Source organism: Leguminivora glycinivorella, chromosome 13 (genome assembly GCF_023078275.1).
Source record: "Leguminivora glycinivorella isolate SPB_JAAS2020 chromosome 13, LegGlyc_1.1, whole genome shotgun sequence".
Classification (NCBI taxonomy): domain Eukaryota; kingdom Metazoa; phylum Arthropoda; class Insecta; order Lepidoptera; family Tortricidae; genus Leguminivora; species Leguminivora glycinivorella.
Window position 1 is genome coordinate 3,247,134 of NC_062983.1, and position 22,172 is coordinate 3,269,305.

Here is a 22,172-nt window from a genome sequence, read left to right on the forward strand (position 1 = left end):
TTACTATAAAAAACTTATTAGGTAGTTATCAGTAGTTATATAGAATGGTATAAAAAAACTAATATAATTAATAACAAACATTTATTTTAAGAAACACATTTTGAATACAAATTAAAATTAGATTTGTCGATTGTCTAAATACCATTTTTTTATACATAAAACATTTTTTAATGCACAAGATTTTTTATGATACACACAGTTAAAAATACATTCATTAGTACAATATTTTTTATACAGTTCTTTTAAATTAGGCACATCTTTTTCACCCAAATCTAAAATAGTGCATTTTGGATATAAATCTTTAATCCATTGAACTTTTTCCAAACCTTTAACGTAGATTGTCTTATCTTTTATATGGTTATCAATAAGTCTTCTAAATTCTCTATAATCAACATAACCTTCGTGCCATAAAATACCTAAATGTTTTTCAATCCATCTTGTCTGCCTCTTTTCACTTTCCGCCAATTTAGAAAAACGAAAAGGGGGTTTTATTAAGAAAACTTGAGTGTATTCTAGCGTGCTGTATGCAAATTCTTTGACAATAAATTCATTTTCTTTTGTTTTAAATCCTTGAAGGTCTACAAATATATGCTGCATTACGATACTTTTTTCGTAATATTACTTAAGGGCTTATATTCAAATATACTATCATTTAAAATCAGACAGTAAGCTGCAGTGTTCTTTGGTATATCAGATTCACAATCCAATTCAACTCTCACATCTACCGATCCGGTTTTTAAGGTTTCGTTTTGACGAGAACAGTTGATAACAAATAAAGGAGCTATATCTTTAAAGTCTTGAGGACTTAACAACGGCGCTTGTAGACGGTTATAATAAGACTGCTGAAATTTCGCATACTGCTCGTATAATATAGCAAACTTTCCACCCGAAAAACTAACATCAAAACTTTCGTACGGAAAGTAGACTGAATTCAAAAAAACTTTAACATCTCTCAAATTACAGTGATCAAAATGTGTTATGTCTTTATTAGCGTCATTTTTTCGTCCCGTTTTCAAACCAATTATAATATAACGCGGCTTTTCAATTTGAGATGAAGTTTTGATAGACCAAGAATGTTTTGACGTCTCAGGCAAGAGCGGATATTCATATAAATCCCAAGTCCTAAATGCTATCTGAATGGCACGATCACTTTCCAAACATTTGAGTAAGTTTAATCTTTCTCGATCAGACACTTTAACATGAGGCATGCGCCATACTATTTTAGATATAGTAATATTGTCTATATATTCATTCGCATTTAGTTTAACGCTATTCAAATTAGTATTGGATCTTAAAATAATGAGTTCATGCTTGCAATTAATTATGATTTTGTTGTAATCCTCAGCAAACCCGAGAATCTTGTTTAAGGGTACAGACACGGAAAATGAACCTTGCGTGTTTTTTATGCCTTTGACATCAAATCCCCATAACTTAGACATAGATGCTTCCAGTTCATTCATAGATACAAGAGATTTCATAGTTGTTGTAACTCCTGCGTTTTTAATTTTGTCAATTTCGATTCCATTTAATTCATATCGAATATCTTGAAATAGATGAAGTATGGGGTTGTTTGTAAAAAGAACACTTTTTACCTCGGCTTTTGTTTCTCTATTGAATGCGGTTATAGTACCTTCTATGTATAAAGAACTTGCTGATGGTAGTACATAAAGATCTTGTTGGTTTATAGGTATACGTATTTCATCGTTGAAATTAAAACTTGTTACGTACGGCTTATATGAATGATATTCAAAGCTCTCGATAGAATTATCAAAGACAAAAGGTTCTGTTAAGTTTAATATACTCATTTTAATAGCCGTAAGCTTTGGAGGAATTGCTTATTTTGTTTCGTAAGTTTCACTTTAGGTCTTCTTTTTATGATTGCAGGATGAGTACTGATAGTTTTTTTAAGAGAGATTGAAGTTTTATTGAAGTCTATCATTTTTTCCTTAGATGTAAGTATATCTGAATTTCTTCACCTCGTAAATTAACTAGATTATTTTTAACGTCTAAAATTCTTATCGTAATTGTATTTAAGCTGTTTTGGGTTACAGGGAAATAAATAACGTTTTTTGGTGTTTCTATAATCCGATAACCAGGTGCCACATTTGGTACAAACTCGTGAATTATATGACTAGGTTTTCCGTTAACAAATGAACCGCTCACTATGTCACATTCAATGCGTACTATAGTTGTCGACAGAATGGAAACAGGATAAGGGGATTCGGTTAATATATTAGCTTGAATGGATTCTGAACCGAAGCCAAGTAAATTACCGATAGAGCCTTCTTTGTTGAAATGAATATTTTCAGAGCATAAAATAGATGTTTTTAAGGTATTATTATTGCATGTTAATGCAAAAGAGCATCCTTCAATATGTTCTTTAAGGTAATCGTCAATATCTTGAAGTTCATATGATCCTTCAGGAATTTTAATTACTTTGTTTTTACCATAATATAACTTATTATTTCTGTTGTCTATGTTGGGTATAGAATTAAAAGTTGAAATATACAATAGCCCACACTCATATTCACCATCCAGTTGAAGAGCTGGTGAATAGTTTGTTAACAGAGTGGAAGATGTTCCAGTTATAGACAAAGTGAAAGACATTGTGAGAATGATAAACTGTTTATTGTGCGATGATATTTAAACGGTTATACCAATATTGTTTTAAGTATTTTAGACATAAATGACCACAATTGACAGTGTTAAACTTTTGGTACGTGTCATAATTATAGTAAATATCATATTTTTTTAAATACCTCTTTAATTCTAGCGGAGGTGGAAGGTCTCCATAACTATTAAAATATTCACAATAATTATTATCTTTTACATAGGCTACCCAGTGTGTACCATTGTTTTTAGAACTGTCCAAATTAACAATTCCACATTCTACTTTTTTAGGACTCTTTGGTAAACTGTCTCTCATATAAACTCCTCGAAAATATGGAATATCAGATGAGTGTTTTAAAATATCAATATTTGAAAGAGCGCGCCTGGGTAACCTCTCATTTAGTTTTTTGAAATTTTCAAACATAATCCTTTGCCATTTTTATATGGTTTAATGTGTAAGCCTTTTCCTAATGCAATAGATTCCATCATCTTGTTATGTCGCTCTGATTCCGCTAATTTTTTCTGGCGGCTTTGTAATCACCTACAGCTTTAGCAATTCCGGCAGCTCCTCCTGCTAATGATCCCAGCGCAGACAGACCGGCAAAAATAGGTATCAGCGGTAAGAAGCCTCCAGTTTTTGGAATTGGTATAATACGAGGTACCCGTACCTTGGAATTGGTATTGAAAATTTTTGTCGCAGCAATAAGAGCTCGATCAATTATATTACGTTTTGTTTTTGGTTTCTTTTTTAATTCAGTGCGTATCTTGGACACAAAACGTTTAAAAGGTTTTATACCCGCACCGGCCTTTATTTTCGATTTCATCACTTTGCTAACTAACCATGAAGCAATTTTTTCTCCTCTCCCTGCATCTTTCGACTTTCTTCTTTGTTTCGCCATTTCGTATAGTTCTAAATCAGCACGATGTCTACCAGCTAAATCAGAATAATTATCATATGCTATGTCGTGTTTCATACACGCATTATCTAGCGCATTAATTCCTTTATCACCTCTTTGTAACCTTTTGCGCAATTTCGTTCCCGGACCACAATAGTTATAACCAGGTAAGTGTAATTCGAAGGGCAAATTATTAATAGCGCTGTTTAAGAGTCCTCTCCCTTTCATATCCCGTAAGATAATAACACTATCATTAAAAGGATATTATATAAATAACATTAAACAATGGCACTTTTATCAATCCAACTGTTTTCGCTATCATCAAGGCCTAACCATTTAACATACAACTTTCTACCCTTTTTTTAATAACCTTTTCTACAAGGTAAACGTTTGGATGGTTGGTTTTCAGAAGTTCTTCTTCGTAAAATGTACCGAGTATAGTGTTTTTATGCTGGTCTTGAACGTGATACGTAACAGGTTGAGTGCGATTCACATGAGTAATAGTGAAAAGTTCTGTTGACCAATTAGGTGTGTAACCTTTGTGAAAGGCATTTTTATACTTACTAATGCGTACACAATCTCCTTTATTAAATTTGTTCAATTTATAAGACAAAGTGGCTTGTGATCTTTTAATATTTTTTAATACTTGCATTTCATTATCAACATTTACATCAATAGGTTTCATTTTTGTTGTGCGATGTACGGTCTGATTATACGATTTTACTACATCGTCTAATGGCTTACCAACCCATTTATAGTTACCAACTAAACTGAAATGTTTGTAGAGTTTAAACTTAATGGTCTTTATCAGCCTTTCAACGATAGATGCCTTTTTAATTGAATAAGTTGAGTAATGATTTACGTTTAATGATTTTAAATAGAAATCAAATTCATGATTGTAGAATTCTTTTCCTAGATCAGTTTGTAAGTTATTAGGTCTCCGTTTAGATGTTTTGATTATTAGTTCGAATGCATCTTTGACTTCTGTTTTAGTTTTAGACTTAATAGGTGTACACCATGCATACTTTGAAAATGTGTCAATAACGACTAAAATATATTTATATCCTCTGTTAACAGTATGAAGCTTTTGTAAATCTATCAAATCAGCTTGCCATAAATCATCAATTTCTTTTAGTACAACCGATCGTCGCTTAAAATTTCTTCGCGCTGACCGGTGGATCTCGTTCACTATTTGTTGTTTTGCCATTATTTATTTTTTTTAAAATATCATCTACCTCCTTCTTCGTGTAAAAGTTCAGTTTTAACTGAGTTACGAGTTGGTGAATTTGATTATTTATTGTGTTAAACAAAGAGTCTATATACTTCTTTTCGTACATGTTTTGAATGTATTCATCAACGTACTGTTTGTTAACTGCATCATCGGAAGATAATGGTTTAACAACTCCTTTTAATCTAACAGTTTTTAGATCAAAATTTCCTGCTTCTGTTCGAAGCAAAGCTTTGTACTTGAGCTCAGAGATTTCATCAGTACGCAAACGTTTATGAACATGGTGTCCGAATTTGTCTATATTCATTTTTTACTTGAAAGTCAAACTTCGACTGATTAGAAAGGTAAGAGTATTCACTTATATATTATTTATCAAGCCTGCTTCACGTAATTCTTCAATTATGGATATGATTTCGTTATCTAACCCAGTATTACCAGCGTCTCGCGATGCCATAAGCAGTTTTAATCTGTCTACTAATTCGTTTGGATCATCCCAATATACATATGAAATATCTCTTTTTACTTTTTTCATTGATGGTAAACCTTCACCGGATACACATAATTCTTCACTTACTGTGCGTTGTTTGGATAATTTGAAAAGGGGTTTTATAACGTTTAAATATTTCATACCCTTGTTGCTTTTTATGGGTTTATTTGGATCAAAGTCACGTCTATGTGCATTCGTTTTCAATAACAATGTTTTATACAATCGTTTATCATCTTCAGTTACTAGTTTTAAGTCAGGTACTTTCTTAAACAACAAATCATTTAAGCCTCGTGTTAAAAAATAGCTTTCTCCACCTATTACGAGTTTGTCATCATTAACAGAAATTGGGTAAGATCCAAGCATTAGCTTTCCGCGCTCATTTCGTACACCGAATGGAATATTCATGATAAAATATTGTTTTTGCCAAGCAGGATCATCGCGAGGAGAATAAAACGAGTCTGACGTTCTAAATGATACATTATTTGTTGTATCAGAATCACTTTGGTTCCCACTTCTTTGAGATGAAGAATCACTATATTCACTATCATTTAATTCATTTTCACTATAATTTGGTTCAGATTCAAATGACTTTCTCAGCATTGTTTTATTATCCAAACTTTCTTTCATCCCATCTTCTGAAGGACTATATTTCAAAGTTTTTACCGACTTATTCCATTTAAACCTATCGTTATCGAAATCTGAGGCACTAATATTAAGATTATTATCATTACTACTATGTTTTTTTACCATTTCACCAAGTGGGTCTGTGATTGGTTTTAACATTGCTTCCAACATCATATTATCGTTTGTTTTAACATCACGAATGCGTTTAACTTTTTTTCTTACTGCTTCAGCAGATTTGAGTACTTTATGTTTAAATATTTTTTCTTCGTTAATTTTATGTTCCATGTCTGAACTGGATGGTTTCATTTTCAACAATAAGTTTTTAATGTAATACTATCCTTTATATATCAAGTTAATCTAGAATTATAAATGTATCAAATCCTTTTCTATAACATCCTGAATTTCTATTACAATCTTTATTTATGACTAAGTAATCAAACGGTATCTTCCATACTTGTGCACACATTTCACGAAATTGAGACCATGACATATCACTTCCTACATGTTCATCATAAACATGCTTTAAATTAATATCATCCTGTTTAAAAAGAATGATTAAGTTAGCATTATCTCTTATTAATTGTTTAGGTATTTTACTATACGTTTGATTCAGATAAAAGCTATCTATATTTTTATGTCTTCCCATTGCGAAGTAATCTCGTATATTATTTTGATTTTCACACGCAACATCATCAAATATTATAATGGAATTCATGTTTGCTATATGAGGACTTAAGATTTCATCATTTACACTATATTTTTTAAATGAAACTGATGGAACTAGTTTTAAAACTTGCTCAAGAAATTGGTACATTGGTTGAAATAAGGTTTTAGAGTATACATAAACATTTTCAAAGCGTAGACCTTGTTCATGTAGCAGCAAACCAACAATTAAATTTGTTTTTCCACAGTTGGATGGACCGCATATTATACAGCGTATGGTGTCAGGTAAAAGTGAGCCATGTCGAAAATAGCGTTTCTTGGACAAAGAACAAACAGCATCCAACTGCAATTTCTGAGACTGTTTTACAAACTTCATATTATCAATAGACACGTGCAACTAACTTGAAAGACAATATGCCAGTAGTATATTTTAATAAGCTTTAGAGTATATATTTTATCCCAACGTTGCAAATGATGGTTATATACTGAGAGTTTCTGAACCACGCACGTAGCTATATATTGGGAGTGTCTGGACCACGACTGCGACAGCGAGCGAAGCGAAGCTGGAGCATTAGGAGTGGGCCAGAACTCCCAATATATAGCTACTAGCGTCACTGAAAGGGTCTCCACTCAGCTTAATGTCAAAATACCACTTAAGGATATCGACGCTGGTCTTCCGTGGAAACCCTTACGAGATTTGGATTCCGTGGAAACCCTACGAAAGTTTGTGTTTCTAGCTAGTAGCGATACGATCGCAATAATCTGATTTATAGCTTTTCTGATTGTGTTTCTGACGTTTTACATTATTCTTATTCATCAGAGATTGGGAAAAATTATTTGATTTTACTGCCAACTACAACACGGTACATTACCGCTAAACATTGAACGGTATGGATGAAGTCACCGGCGAGTCTCTCTCTCTCTGTGTGTGTGTGTGTGTGTGTGTGTGTGTGTGTGTGTGTGTGTGTGTGTGTGTGTGTGTGTGTGCGTGTGCGTGTGCGTGTGCGTGTGCGTGTGCGTGTGCGTGTGCGTGTGCGTGTGCGTGTGCGTGTGCGTGTGCGTGTGCGTGTGCGTGTGCGTGTGCGTGCGCGTGCGCGTGCGCGTGCGCGTGCGCGTGCGCGTGCGCGTGCGCGTGCGCGTGCGCGTGTGCGTGTGTGTGTGTGTGTGTGTGTGTGTGTGTGTGTGTGTGTGTGTGTGTGTGTGTGCGTGCGTGTGTCCAACGTGTCGGGGGTTTATAAAAATACAATCCTCGTGCGTAGCCGGGGCGGGCCGTTATTCTTAACCGTCGCCTCATATCTCTCAAGAAGGACGGTTATCAAGTCGTCTGTATGTTTTTTTTTTTTATGTTTGTTCCTCGATATCTCCGTCGTTACTGGACCGATTTTGAAAATATTTTTTTGATTGAATGTATTTGATAATTAATTTTTTTGATATGCCTACAGATTGGTCCCATTTTTCTCAGAACCCAGTTCTGATGATGGGATCCTGGAGAAATCGAGGGAACTCCTAGAATCTGAAAGGCATACATATGGTGATTTTTGTGTTTTTAAAAGAACAGCATGCATTTAGGTACGGAACAGTGACATTTAGTGCAGTGGAACTGCTGATGATGGCCAGAACGGAACTCTTCAAATCTGAACGGCACGCTTATAGTGACTTTGGTATTTTTATAACAACAGCATGCACTTTCATCCAGAACAGTGACATTTGGTGCAGTGGAATTGCTGATGATGGTCAGAACCGAACTCCTCAAATCTGAACGGTACGCTTATAGTGACTTTGGTATTTTTATAAGAACAGCATGCACTTTCGTCCAGAACAGTGACATTGGGTGCAGTGGAACTGCTGATGATGGCCAGAACCAAACTGCTCAAATCTGAACGGCACGCTTATAGTGACTTTGCCATTTTTATAAGAACAGCATGCGCTTACGTCTAGAACAGTGACATTTGGTACAGTGGAACTGCTGATGATGGTCAGAACCGAACTCCTCAAATCTGAACGGCACGCTTATAGTGACTTTGGTATTTTTATAAGAACAGCATGCACTTACGTCCAGAACAGTGACATTTGGTGCAGTGGAACTGCTGATGATAGTCAGAACCGTACTCCTCAAATCTGAACAGCACACTCATAAGTGACTTTGGTATTTTTGTAAGAAAAGTATGCATTTAAGTTCAGAACAGTGACATTTATTTAGTTATGTTTGTTAAGCATATTGAGTTTTCAAGTCAAAGTTTGTCAAGCTTCGATTTCTTATAATATAATCGGATTCATGAGGAATTGAGGAAACTCCTCAAACCTTAACGTTATACGTATATTCATTTGTGTTGCCATCTAATAATTAAAGCATTAAAAGCAGTTTTAAAAAATACCTACACATTTCTACATAATCCAACATTCGCAAGTAACTTTCACCAGAACCCGAAAGGCGACGGTTTTTTTTTCTTAAAAATTATATTAATAAAACTCACATACACCTGAGTGAGACCTATAAAACTAACGAATTTGATTATTCGCTCTTCGTTCAATTACTAACTGGATATTTTTCAGTTCAGTTTAAACTAGGGCGATCGAGTTTTACATAACATTAATTAAATTAGTTTGATACAGAACAGAATAACACATAGCTTTTATTGGAATTAATTAAGTATTCATTCCTGGAATATTCTATTAAAGTAATAATGGAAATAAATAATGTTAATCATAGACTGATGGATGGAATACGAATCGTGTTGGGTGGCGGAAAAAAGAGGAGGCCTTTGTCCGCAGTGGGACACAAAAATGGCTAGAAAAAAAATTGTAGACCGAAATTTTCAATCAAAAACTTCAGGAGAAGTGAAAAGTGAATACCGATGACCGGACCCGGGAATCGAATATGGCTTGCGCGGCTATCGTCCTTACTACTAGACCACCCGGCCATCGGTGGACTATTTTACATCTTTTTGTATTTTTTTAATATAAATGACAAATTGTATATCCTATTGTGAAACAATATACTTATCTAATGAGCGTTTTGAATGATTCGCGGTTATTTTCATAAAGATAAAAGATAAAGATTACACGCTAACTATACTTGGACCCTGCACCTACTTAGTCTTTCGGTTTAGCCCATGGTTGACTGGTAGAGAATGCCATCCGGCATTAAGTCCGCCATTTGTACTTTTTTGTATTGTGCAATAAAGTTTAAATAAATAAATAAAGATAAAAATCATTTATTGTATAAACCATTCTACATATGGCGCCTTAACCTACGTGACAAGAAAAACTTACTCTCTAAACATTTAAGGCACTAGATACTGATTACACCTAAAACCAGTTACACAAAGAAAAACACAAAAATAGATGGTACATCAGTAGAATAAAAAAAAAACCGGCCAAGAGCGTGTCGGGCCACGCTCAGTGTAGGGTTCCGTAGTTTTCCGTATTTTTCTCAAAAACTGCTGAACCTATCAAGTTCAAAATATGTTCCTAGAAATTCTTTATAAAGTTCTACATTTGTGATTTTTTTCATATTTTTTAATCATATGGTTCAAAAGTTAGAGGGGGGGGGACGCACTTTTTTTTCCTTTAGGAGCGATTATTTCCGAAAATATTAATAATATCAAAAAACGATCTTACGAAACCCTTATTCATTTATGAATACCTATCCAACGATATATCACACGTTGGGGTCAGAATGAAAAAAAAAATCAACCCCCACTTTATATGTAGGGGGGGTACCCTAATAAAACATTTTTTTCCATTTTTTATTTTTGCACTTTGTTGGCGTGATTGATATACATATTGGTACCAACTTTCAGCTTTCTAGTGCTAACGGTTACTGAGATTATCCGCGGACGGACGGACGGACGGACGGACGGAGCGACCGTCGCGTGACCATCGCCGTCGCGTCTCATACTTCCATATCGATAAGGTTAGATTTCGTATGCGTCGCATCGCCGTCGCGCGACCATCGCGCGACCGTCGCCCACGCAAGCCACGGCGTTGGGAAAAACTTTGAAGGGTGACAAAAATCAAAATACAAGTAATTTTTAAAAGTCATTTTAATTTTTTTGCTTTTGTTACAGGGCCCACCCGTTATAACCGTTTATTAAGGTCTCTTCCCCTCTTCCATGCCTAAACTAATTGTCATTTTCTGTGTCGTTTGCGCTATCGAAAGTATTTAAAACTCAGTCAAAACTACACGAAATAGCGAGACTTGCTTTCAAGTTAAGTTAACTTAAAAGTTTTATCCATGAATCATGAAACACATGTGGGAGCCAGTTACGCAGTGTGTGCAAATACTTGGAACTACTCGGCAAAAGGCTTTTAGTGGGGGTATTTGACAGCACCATTTTAACTTACAACGTAAGAGACGACTACTTAGTCCTGGGATTTTTTGATACTATGCCTGAATTTGGACGCCAGTGTGCGCAAAACACCTTACCCTAAGGCAGCGGTTCTCAAACTTATTTTCCCATGGAACCTTTTTAGAAAGCAAAATATCTGATGGAGCCCTTAAATTAAATAAATAAATAACCTAACCACAAAATAAAAATTTTGAAAAAACCCCCGACCGTGATATAGTGGACCGATTTTCATGAAACATGGCTAAGAACACTCCCGACTTACTCAGCTTTCAGACAAAAAAAAACTTAAATCCAAATTGGTTCATCCGTTCGGGAGCTACGACGCCACAGACAGACACACACAGACAGACAGACAGACAAACAGACAGACACACACACAGACAGACACGTCAAACTTATAACACCCCGTCGTTTTTGAGTCGGGGGTTAAAAAAAATAGTTTATTGCAGTTAATCATAATAGTACAGTGAGGTATTACATGAAACTTTTTTTTTTAACAATTGGTAAATATTTGGTTTTACGGAAGAGAGTTGTAGTTGCATATCAGGTAACCAAAATTCACACGGAGCCCCCAGAGAGGCTTTGCGGAGCCCTAGGGATCCGCGGAGCACACTTTGAGAATTGCTGCCCTAAGGTATCAAACTGCATTTATTTTTATTTGGATTTTTTTTTTTTCAAAAAACACAGTTTGACCGAATCATAATCAGATTGACAGACTATGCCTAAAACACAACGTTTCTGTAGTTCCCTCTATACATCGCAATGGCGAGGAAAATAATATTTATTTGTTATTTGTTAGCCTGTTGTGTCCTTCAGCTAGGTAAAGGCTTCCCTCTCTTTCTTATGTTTGTGAAAATATTATTTTTCACAAACATGCTCGTTACCTAAAGTATCTACCAAAAGTTTCCGGTTTCTACGGAATAATAGAACCATTATATACAAACAACTATTTCATTATACAACCTCTACGGGGCAAATATCAACATAACATCGTGTCTCAACTTCGCTAAAATCAACATAATATGTATATTCAGTAAGTTCGCCCAGTAGGATAATTTGAAACAAACTACTAAAAGGTTTAAGCGAATGAAACTTTGTATGCAGTAAATGTAAAACCTATATATATCAGCCTTATTCGTCAGTACACTGATGATATAAGAATGACATCCTATGTCATTTTTAACACCCGACGCAAAAACGAAGGGGTGTTATAAGTTTGACGTGTCTGTCTGTGTGTATGTCTGTTTGTCTGTCTGTTTGTCTGTCTGTCTGTCTGTGTGTGTCTGTCTGTGGCATCGTAGCTCTCGAACGGATGAACATGATTTTGATTTAGTTTTTTTTTGTCTGAAAGCTGAGTTAGTCAGGAGTATTCTTAGCCATGTTTCATGAAAATCGGTCCACTAGGTCGCGGTCGGGGGTTTTTTCAAAATTTTAATTTTGTGGTTAGGTTAGGTTATCAGTTATTGTTTTGTCTGTGGCTAGCCCCGAAGCGGAGCATTATCTATTGTTAGGCAAATCATAACTTAGTTACATCAAGGTCACATTTTAATTACAGTTTTTTGACAAGTTTAATAACAATATGCGCATTATTCATGTCTGTTTAGCATATTCAGTGGTAAGTAATCGTACTCGTTTACTATAATATTCAAGTATATATACAACTTTATAATCGGGTATTATCCACTACAGTTCCATTCGAACCTAACATTTGTTTGATATAAATACTTTCAGCGCGGTCCGTACATGGCGACCGTGACAGGACACATGTTATGTATTGACCGATTTTTAACCCCCGACGCAAAAACGACGGGGTGTTATAAGTTTGATGTGTCTGTCCGTCGTTTTGTCTGTTTGTGTGTGTGTATGTCTATGGCATCGTAGCTTCCGAACTGATGAACTGACTTATATTTTTTTTTTGTTTGAAATCTGAATTAGTTGGGAGTGTTGTTAGCCATGTTTCCTGAAAATCGGTCCACAATATTGGGGTTTTTTTAATAAAAAAATAGTTTGTGGTTAGGTTTTAAACATTATGGTCGCCTTGAATAAAATATACAAATGATGAACGCTACTTATTAAATACTAAAGTATTAAGGTAGTTAAAGGCACTTACGTTTTTAACTCCCCTCTTGATCTGCCGTCCTCCCTTCCACCACGTCAGCACAGCCTCAGGTCTGGAGCCCGTCGAATGACATTCCACTTCTTGAGGCCGGTCAGCCCGGAGCTGACCGCTTTTGTTCAGGATGACCGCCGTAAGGGGACGCACTGGAACCAACTGGTGTGGTTAGGATGGAGTTATTGTTTAGTTTTTTCTTGTTTAATAATCAGCATTTAGGGATAATGGGGTTTCGAAAAGGGCCATATAATTATGTATTTATTCAGTATGTGGCTGATAACGGGCAATAAGGCACAATGAGGATTGCACTCGTGCGGACTCTAATTTTAGTTTTATTTGTGACAGATATGGTAGATATACCGATCACGAATCGGGTTTATAGCCACAAGCGGCGATATCACTCGATCAGAGAAACTGCTTAAAGCCTCCGCCACACATAAAGCGATTTGATAGCGTAGCATTCCGCTCGGAATCCGCGCGCAATCCGCTCGCAATCCGCGCTCGTTAGTTCGCAACGCCAGCGTCCGTCCGGCGCACCGCTATCATTGCGCTCCGCTAACGCTCCGCCTACGCTCCGTCTACGCTCTCAAAACGCGCATGTGTGGCCGAGCTTTAAATCATCATCATCAATATTGATGTCCCTCTCTCACCAAAATAAAGAAACACACCGACACAGTTCAGAAGTCCCTTCAACATTAGACATCTACTGCAGGATATGTACAATATTTCGTAGCAAATTATGAATAAACATTACATTTATTTATATTTTCGATTTCTGTAATATCCATAATTTTGAATAGACATTCCATTTCCTGAACAGGGTAAAAATAAATAGTACATTACATCAGAGGCCGGGAAAATGAGGATTTCCGGCCAAGTGGGTATATACCAAGCCAAGTGGGGATAGGGATACGAGGCCGGGAATCCGTTTTCACGCCGAGGCATGTATAGTGCTTTTCTCAAACATACTATGAAATTAAAAAAAAAATGCTCTAAAGGACAATATTTTATAAAAAAAAGTTACTTTGCAGGCCTAGGCCTGAAAAATAATATGAAATCCCTTTACAGTCCTCTCGAGTTGTTGCGCCCAAAAAGCGATACTTCCCAGCCCATTTTAAGGAACGTAAAGACAATATTTCATTGCATGTTTGAGAAAAAGATATTTCTGCGGAAAATGGGCCTTTGGTTAATTGAAATAGTCCAAGAAAACGGAGCTTGAATACATAAAATAAAACCACGCTTAATAAAAATACCTTAAAACGTTTTTCGGTGTCTTGGCAAATGTTTATAATTAAAAATATTCATAAAAGGAAAACGAAGTACGAGTAAATTTCCCAAGTCCTTTATATAATATTAAAAAAACACTGTCCGTGTAATTTCTAAATATTTTTACCTCACATGCTACTTTCTCGCACTGGTGCGCAAAGTAGTATTTTATGTGCCTGTGTCGAATCTTCAAAGTCCACACTTCAAAGTATACATTTATACTAAAACATCAAACAATACACGTGCGAGGATGAATTCGTAAGTTGTATCGATTTATCGCCACTCGTATCGCATTCCTTTTCCGCACTTGTATCGTGATATACTATTTTAGTATAGTATCCAGGAAGTGTTTTGGTTTAAATGCAAAAATCGAAAATTAAGACAGAACTAGATTTAGATAGAAGAAACTAGTTCATTTATTTGTATAGGGACCGAGCGTGTCAGTTTTTGTACTGAAGTTGTTACTTGCCCGTGATTTTAAATATCAGGCCCTTGAATGTTCATAATATTTGTGTTGTTGCAATTAAATATCACGTATCGAGGCATTTTTAGGGTTCCGTAGTCAACTAGGAACCCTTATAGTTTCGCCATGTCTGTCTGTCCGTCCGTCCGTCCGTCCGTCCGCGGATAATCTCCGTAACCGTAAGCACTAGAAAGCTGAAATTTGGTACTAATATGTATATCAATCACGCCAACAAAGTGCAAAAATATAAAATGGAAAAAAATGTTTTATTAGGGTACCCCCCCTACATGTAAAGTGGGGGCTGATATTTTTTTTTCATTCCAACCCCAACGTGTGATATATTGTTGGATAGGTATTTAAAAATAAATAAGGGTTTACTAAGATCGTTTTTTGATAATATTAATATTTTCGGAAATAATCGCTCCTAAAGGAAAAAAAGTGCGTCCCCCCCCTCTAACTTTTGAACCATATGTTTAAAAAATATGAAAAAAATCACAAAAGTAGAACTTTATAAAGACTTTCTAGGAAAATTGTTTTGAACTTGATAGGTTCAGTAGTTTTTGAGAAAAATACGAAAAACTACGGAACCCTACACTGAGCGTGGCCCGACACGCTCTTGGCCGGTTTTTAATGTTTTTGTTGACTTCAACTTACAAAAATTGACGTCCGAAAGCTGCACGCTGCGAGTAAAGACGGACAACTCAGTGGATTTTACTGAGTTCATTTGACACGCTAAGTAGATACGTTTGCTTGATCTATGGTATATACCAATACAGCTAGGCATTATTCATAATGTCCGGGCATTATACATAATGCTGCCCTTATTAATCACTTGGTCCATAACATATACACCGTGTTTCCGGTATCACTCAAAACCTCAGACACCCCAACTGATTTTTATTTTTTAAACGTATCTACAATGTTCATTTTTAATCTGATGATTATTTTTTTTTTTAATTGAATTTTTAATTTTCTGTGCAGCTCTACTCTGCTTTTAACTCTACACTCAATAAAATAATTGCTAGCTACCATCATAAACCTTCAAACTGTTTAATTGTGTATGTTACTGCAACGACATAAGGTTTACCAATAGACAGCTATGTCACTGTAAACCACTTTAACCTGTGTCACAGTAAACTTCAAATTGGACAGGTGACGCAGTAAGCAAATTTAAACCTAACATTCAAAATGACAAGGTTGTAATTAGGTACGAGTTCAATTTGTTATGACTTATGATAAACTTTAAAATTAAACTGACGCACAACGTTTATCTCGTAGCGGAAAAAATAATCGTCCAAGTAACCAGCCAGTATTAATACCCTTAAATACTGAAAAAGGTATACAACCTCTAACAATATGATATGCACAATGTTGTATTACGAATTTGTAGAATGGGCACGTAAACAATAACTAATAATACAAATTAAAACAAAAAATATTACCCCCATCAAGATATAGCTCAATCGATTCTACTCTCGATTCTGAACAAACAGTTTTCAGGTTTTTAGTGTTAAGTGAAACACGGTGTATACCTATGACATCAATGATTATTGTCAACTATCATGTGAAACGGCTAAACTTTAAAACTTATAGCTTGCGGTATTTTTGAATTTACCGACCATAAAGAAGAATAATGAAAAGAAAAAAAAACCGGCCAAGTGCGAGTCGGACTCGCCCACCGAGGGTTCCGTATCCGTACAAACTTACAAAAGTTAAAATAATCTGATGTATCTCATATGTATAATTTTAAAGATTTGACTATTACCTATAGGTCCCATAAGTACCTACAGCGCCATCTCTCGGTGATTTCGCTAACTAATCTGCGCGACCTGTTTAGTATGTTAGTTTTTCAGAGATAATTCTTTATAATTTCTACCGATTTGGACAGTTTTTTCTTTATTTAAAAGAGATTTTTTTTAAGTATAATCTCGTATAATTTGAAGTTCGATATAATCCGCAAGGGTGGTTAAATTGAAAGTTAACATCTGAAAAGTTTTTTGCGAATTAAAAAAAAGTTTCCATGGTACATACACGATTTTATTATTCCTGTAAAATTTAGCATAAAAGCAATATTTCATAAAAGAATCATAATTTTTTGTTGGTGAACTCCGGAGATAAAGGGGGGACGGTATTTTATTACATTTTCCTTCATAATTCTTTTTATTTCCACAACAAAAAAATATAAAAAATAGTTTTGATATCTACAACAATTTTAGCTCTTTCTAAAGATACCCCACTTGACCTAGTAACTTGACATTTACAGTTTGCCCCCCCTTCCATTTTGGCCTTTTTCTATAATTAATATATTTTTTTAAATAATACTATCAGCTTGTAGAGGTTCAAAATGTTTATAACTGTTCCAAATTTCAAATCGATAGCATAAGTAGTTCTCGAGATATTTAGAAATGTGACAGACAGACAGACAGACAGACGGACAGAACGTCGCCATAAGGGTTCCTTTTGTACCTTTTTGGTACGGAATCCTAAAAAACAAAAAAAAGAAACGTTTTCAAAACGTTAAATATAATATTCATTTATTTTAACCGTTATCATAAGCATAGCTGGGCACCGTTAATCAAATAGTTAACTTCGATAATAGTTAATCCGTTACTTAAAAAGTTAACTTCGTTAATCGTTAAAGCGATACATTTCGGTAGATTTAACGGAAGTTAAAGTTAATCGATAATCCGTTAACACGTCATAAAAATAGGACTCCACTGTAGGTATTATGTATTTCTATTTACTAAGTATCCACCAAAAACCATTAAAACCTGTGACGCCAATCGGTAAAAAACCGAAATGTAATAATTTCGGTCTCTTCGGGCGTGTACCGCCGTTGGTTGGCTAAATCCTAGGTTTTACTTCGGATTGGTAATTATTGGGTCATTCATGCGGTCGCGATCGTGGTGCGTCGGTTCTTCAGATTGAAATTTGAGATGACAACTCGATGCCTTGGTAGAGTAACCACGATAACTTGGTAGAGTAATCTAAGGCCCGCGCCGGACTCTAACTCGTCAATGCGTCGGTTGCGCGATATGTCTGTCATGCCTGATGATTGCACTCTATTCCCAGGTTAGTAATCGATCTAGCACGCCTAATAAGATTTAGAAGATCTCGAATAAGTGATCCAAAGTCGCCAATTGGTCTTTAGACTGTTTATAACCGACGGATCTGCTTTTACCGATAAAACCTAGGTTTTGCCGTACTACGGGCTTTTACAGTAGCAGTAAGAACGTGGTTTTCGCGGCGCAGCGAGCCGCTTGGGGTGCTGGATTAACGATTAACGGACTCTATGAAATTTAACGGAAGTTAACGAGTCCGTTAACATTTTTTAAAGTTAACTTAAAAGTTAATCCGTTAATCGAAATGTTAACTTCGTTAATTAACGATTAACGGATTAACGAGTTAATGCCCAGCTATGATCATAAGTCATTCTCGTAAAGGCTATAAATTAAACATATGGTATTGTTTTTGATAAAGTATACTGTATTCTGAGCGGTTTTGCCATTAAAACGTAATAACTGTCAGAATAATTTCCTCATATGTTCGCGGCACATTAAACGTCGACAGCGTTTCAGAAGACAGCACGGGGTATAAAGCTGAATATACTGAATGACCTAGCCTGAACGGAAAACATGGTAAATAACAAATTTTCGCCAGTACTTTGAGCCTTTGGTGTCATTCTACCTAAATTGCTTAATGCCTAATTCTCTAATTCGCCAAAATTTTAAATAGCCATGGTGTTATAAATCCTTAATAACAATATCTCTCACTGTTAAAATGACAAAAAATTACTTTTTCGTAAAAATACCATTTCCCGAAATGCCTAAAAATTCAAATACCGAATGAGATATTAGGGCTAAATTCTAAAAAAAGCGTAAATCTAAATAGAATACCGGAATAGCAAAATTTCACGGCCTCAAAATGCCTATTTTTTTTTTTTTTTCAATACAAGTGGCTAGTGTCCATATTATAAGCGATTACAAAAAAAAAAAGGTGTTAAGGTCACCTAATCTTTCCTCAAAAACAACTCTATCTATATTATAGATTACTTAGAGAAAGTATTAATAATAAGAGAAACCTGCATCAAAATTCGTTCAGTAGTTTTTGAGTTTATCTCGAACAGAACACACAATTTGCTTCAAATATAGCTTCACGTTATCCGCCTATTTAAGAATCGAGGCAACTTGTGCCAACCACAGTCACGTTTCACGTACACGTAGTTTGTATCAAGTAAACATAGAAACCACGGGAACTTAAACCCTGTCAATAAGTAACTACTCCACTTACAAATAGTGCGATAGGGACGGCCTGCTATTTTATCGTCTATCGCGCGACCATGCTTCCCGTGCTGCACGGGTAGCATGGTCGCGCGATAAATGATAAAAAAAAAACATCAGGCCGTCCCTATCGCACTTACTAATAGTGCCTACTTGCCTGCCTGGGGTAACTGTATACCAATCAAACCACGGTTTCAGTAGCTACTCAAAACCACTGTTTTCAATTCACCTTAAGACGATACAAACGCTCTCGACTATTTCCTCCCTGGTTTTTGAAGATAGAGCAATGATTTTTTCGTCGTATTGTTGATTTTTTTTGATATTTTGATGAATAAAATTGAACCAATCAAAAATTTCCAAAAACGGCCTTTTTCATTATGGCGCAATAAAAGGTGTGATACTCAAGATTGGTAACAATTAGCCAAAAAAGCTAAACGGTCCGACACAGATTATTTCATTGTTATTCAGATTCTCAAATTTCGTTCCGATTGATTAAGTTTTGAAGGCATGCAGCGTTGCGTTTAGCAAGCAGGGAGATGATGTTTTTTTTTTAAATACTACGTCGGTGGCAAACAAGCATACGGTCCGCCTGATGGAAAGCGGTCACCGTAACCTATGAACGCCTGCAACTCAACTGGCGTGTTACATGCGCGTTGCCAACCCATTAGAATCTTGTAAAAAGAATGTACAAGTTCCAAGGAGGGTTCGGGTTGCCGACGACTCAAAGGACAATAGACGGAACAAATTAATTCCGTGGATCCTTCCGTCACTAGCACACCACACCCTCGTTGAGCTCTGGCAGCCTGGCAGGAACACAACACTATGAGTAGGGTCTAGTGCTATTTGGCTGCGGTCTTTTGTAAAGTGGAGGTACTTCCCCAGTTGGGCTCTGCTCTAGATTCGAGCGAGATGATATCCGCTGTGCTGTGCCACACAAAGCGGAATATCATTTGCTATGCCCTACCTCCTCACCGATGTTACGTTAAAGGTGTGAACGTCATCGAACAAAATACTGTGTCCTCATTTAACTGCACCATGTGACGGAGATGCACCGAATTGTTTGCGTCTGCTCGTTACTCGCAGTTAATTAAGGAGGTTCAGACAACGCGAAATTAAATTATGGCCCGTGGACGGTGTCACGGAAAAGCAGTAATTACGGCCCTAGTGCGGAAAGCGCCTTTGTGAGGTATTTGACACATGATTACGGATATTGAAATGTAGATTGTAGTGGGAGAGAGCTGGGAGAAGTTATAATTGAAACGAATTTTGACGACCGGTCTAGCGCTTAGTCACACCTAGCAATGCACGGTCGAGAAGTTTCTAAAGTTGCAGAACATTCCTCATGAGAATTTTCGGTAACTTCTGAGAATGTTCTCGAGAACGAGAATTTATCAGAATACTTAGTAACTTCGTAGTTTATACCATAATTTCGTCGAACTCAGCAAGTCAAGACGTAGTCCCGTGGTAGTGCGCTGGCTTCGTATGCCGATGTTCTCAGGTTCGATCCTGACAGCGATCTTTTTGTTTTTATTTTGTTTGTTTTTTTTGTATATACATATATTGGCATGACCAAATACAGGCATCAAGAAATAATAGTTCGGTACCTAATTTAAAAAAGTCAGGACTAAAACTGTGAAGTCTGAAAGTCGAAATGTTCCCTGAGGTATAGTGAGAATTTAAGCAACTTATAGTGAGAATTTAGGTAACTTATCACTTATCAACAAAATAGCTAACTGTAATAGACAATATTATACCTATAATAACATATAGTTTTATATTATGCCCATTTAAACATTAGTTCAAGTATATTCTCTTGTTTAAATAATAAATTGCATGTTGCGGGAATGTTCTGCGAACATTCTCAAGAATGTTTTGCAATTTTGGGAATGTTCTGCAATTTCTACATTACTAGTCACACCTCGGACACTGGCGATCAAATATATTCAAAAGTGGCGAATTCCTAGCACACAGTCTTAGCTCGTGTATGTGAACGCGTACTATGCTTAGTATGCTTGTGTAAGTGAAATATGACTAGTCGACTGTTCGTGTTTTTGACAGGCGGTAACTGTGAGGTAACCGAGAGGGGGTAGGCGGCACTTTCAGCGGGGAGCGGGAGTGGCCATATTGTACTCTTTATTATACTGTGGCGTAGTGAACCTGCCCGCTACGCCATTTACGCCAAACGTCGATACGAACTCTACATTATCCCAAAGTTCATCGTTGAGAATTTGAGGAAGGTCTGGCGACTCTGGGCTCTTAGTCCCCATCATACACTCTATGTACTTTGTACTACTTTACATAGGTATCCCCCGCCCCCCATAACATAGCCCTTTGCATAGGTGGCCCCGGGGACAGCCCCTTACAAAGGTAGTTCAGAAGGGCAAAAATTAGTAGCTTGATTAATTTTGACAAAATTTAGAAATTATACCACTGATAAACATATTACTATTTCATTAAGCACTGAGTTATATCAAGCTTCAACAAGTTAATGCACGAATATGGTAAGTGTTACAAAAAAAATGCATTTATAATATTTTTTGGTTAAAATTTAATAAGAATGATTTTTTTTTTATGGGATAGGAGGCAAACGAGCAGACAGGTCGCCTGAAGAAAAAGAAAAACTGTAAACCGGGACCTATTTCGTGCTACAAGGGGATGTTGCGGCAGGGGGGCGGTAGGGGACGCTAGTGTGCGCAAAGCACCATACCCGAAGGTACCATACTACATCAAAGTTTAGCTGGATTTTTTTTTTAATTTCCCATACATTCGAACACAACTTGACCGAATCAATCATAATTAGAAATCTGATACAAAAAAATATGGGCCAAGCAACAATTATTAATATCTCCTGAGGAATTACAGCTCTCTGCAGTGTTCTTTTCATGGATTTCCCGAGACAATAGTATTAGATTGTTCAAAAATCAGTTTAAATGATTTTAAAGGGTCAGCATATTGCATGTAACATTTCTGGAGTAGCAAGCGTATATATGCTACTGACTTTTAGTCTGAGGTGGCGTGGTGCTGGTGGTGGGTTTGTCAGGTTGCTAACACTAACATAGTACTTAGTGTTAGCAGCCTGACAGATTAAACGAGCGTTAAGATGCTGACGGTCGATTTTCAGAAACGTCAGTGTTTTGACGGTCACGTCATTCCACCATAAGAGTCCTTGAGTACTTTGTTGTCTAAGTAC

At 36.2% G+C, this 22,172-nt stretch overlaps 1 protein-coding gene across 1 annotated transcript in view; it reads right to left on the bottom strand.

Annotated features, from left to right (window-relative positions):
• The window catches only part of LOC125232674 (neural cell adhesion molecule 2-like), a 347,116-nt gene that overhangs the window by 124,482 nt on the left and 200,462 nt on the right, over window positions 1–22,172 (bottom strand). Inside the window, exon 6 of the mRNA XM_048138427.1 lies at window positions 12,971–13,122. Within this exon, the coding sequence (XP_047994384.1) occupies window positions 12,971–13,122 (152 nt within the window). The remainder of the gene's footprint in view (window positions 1–12,970; window positions 13,123–22,172) is intronic.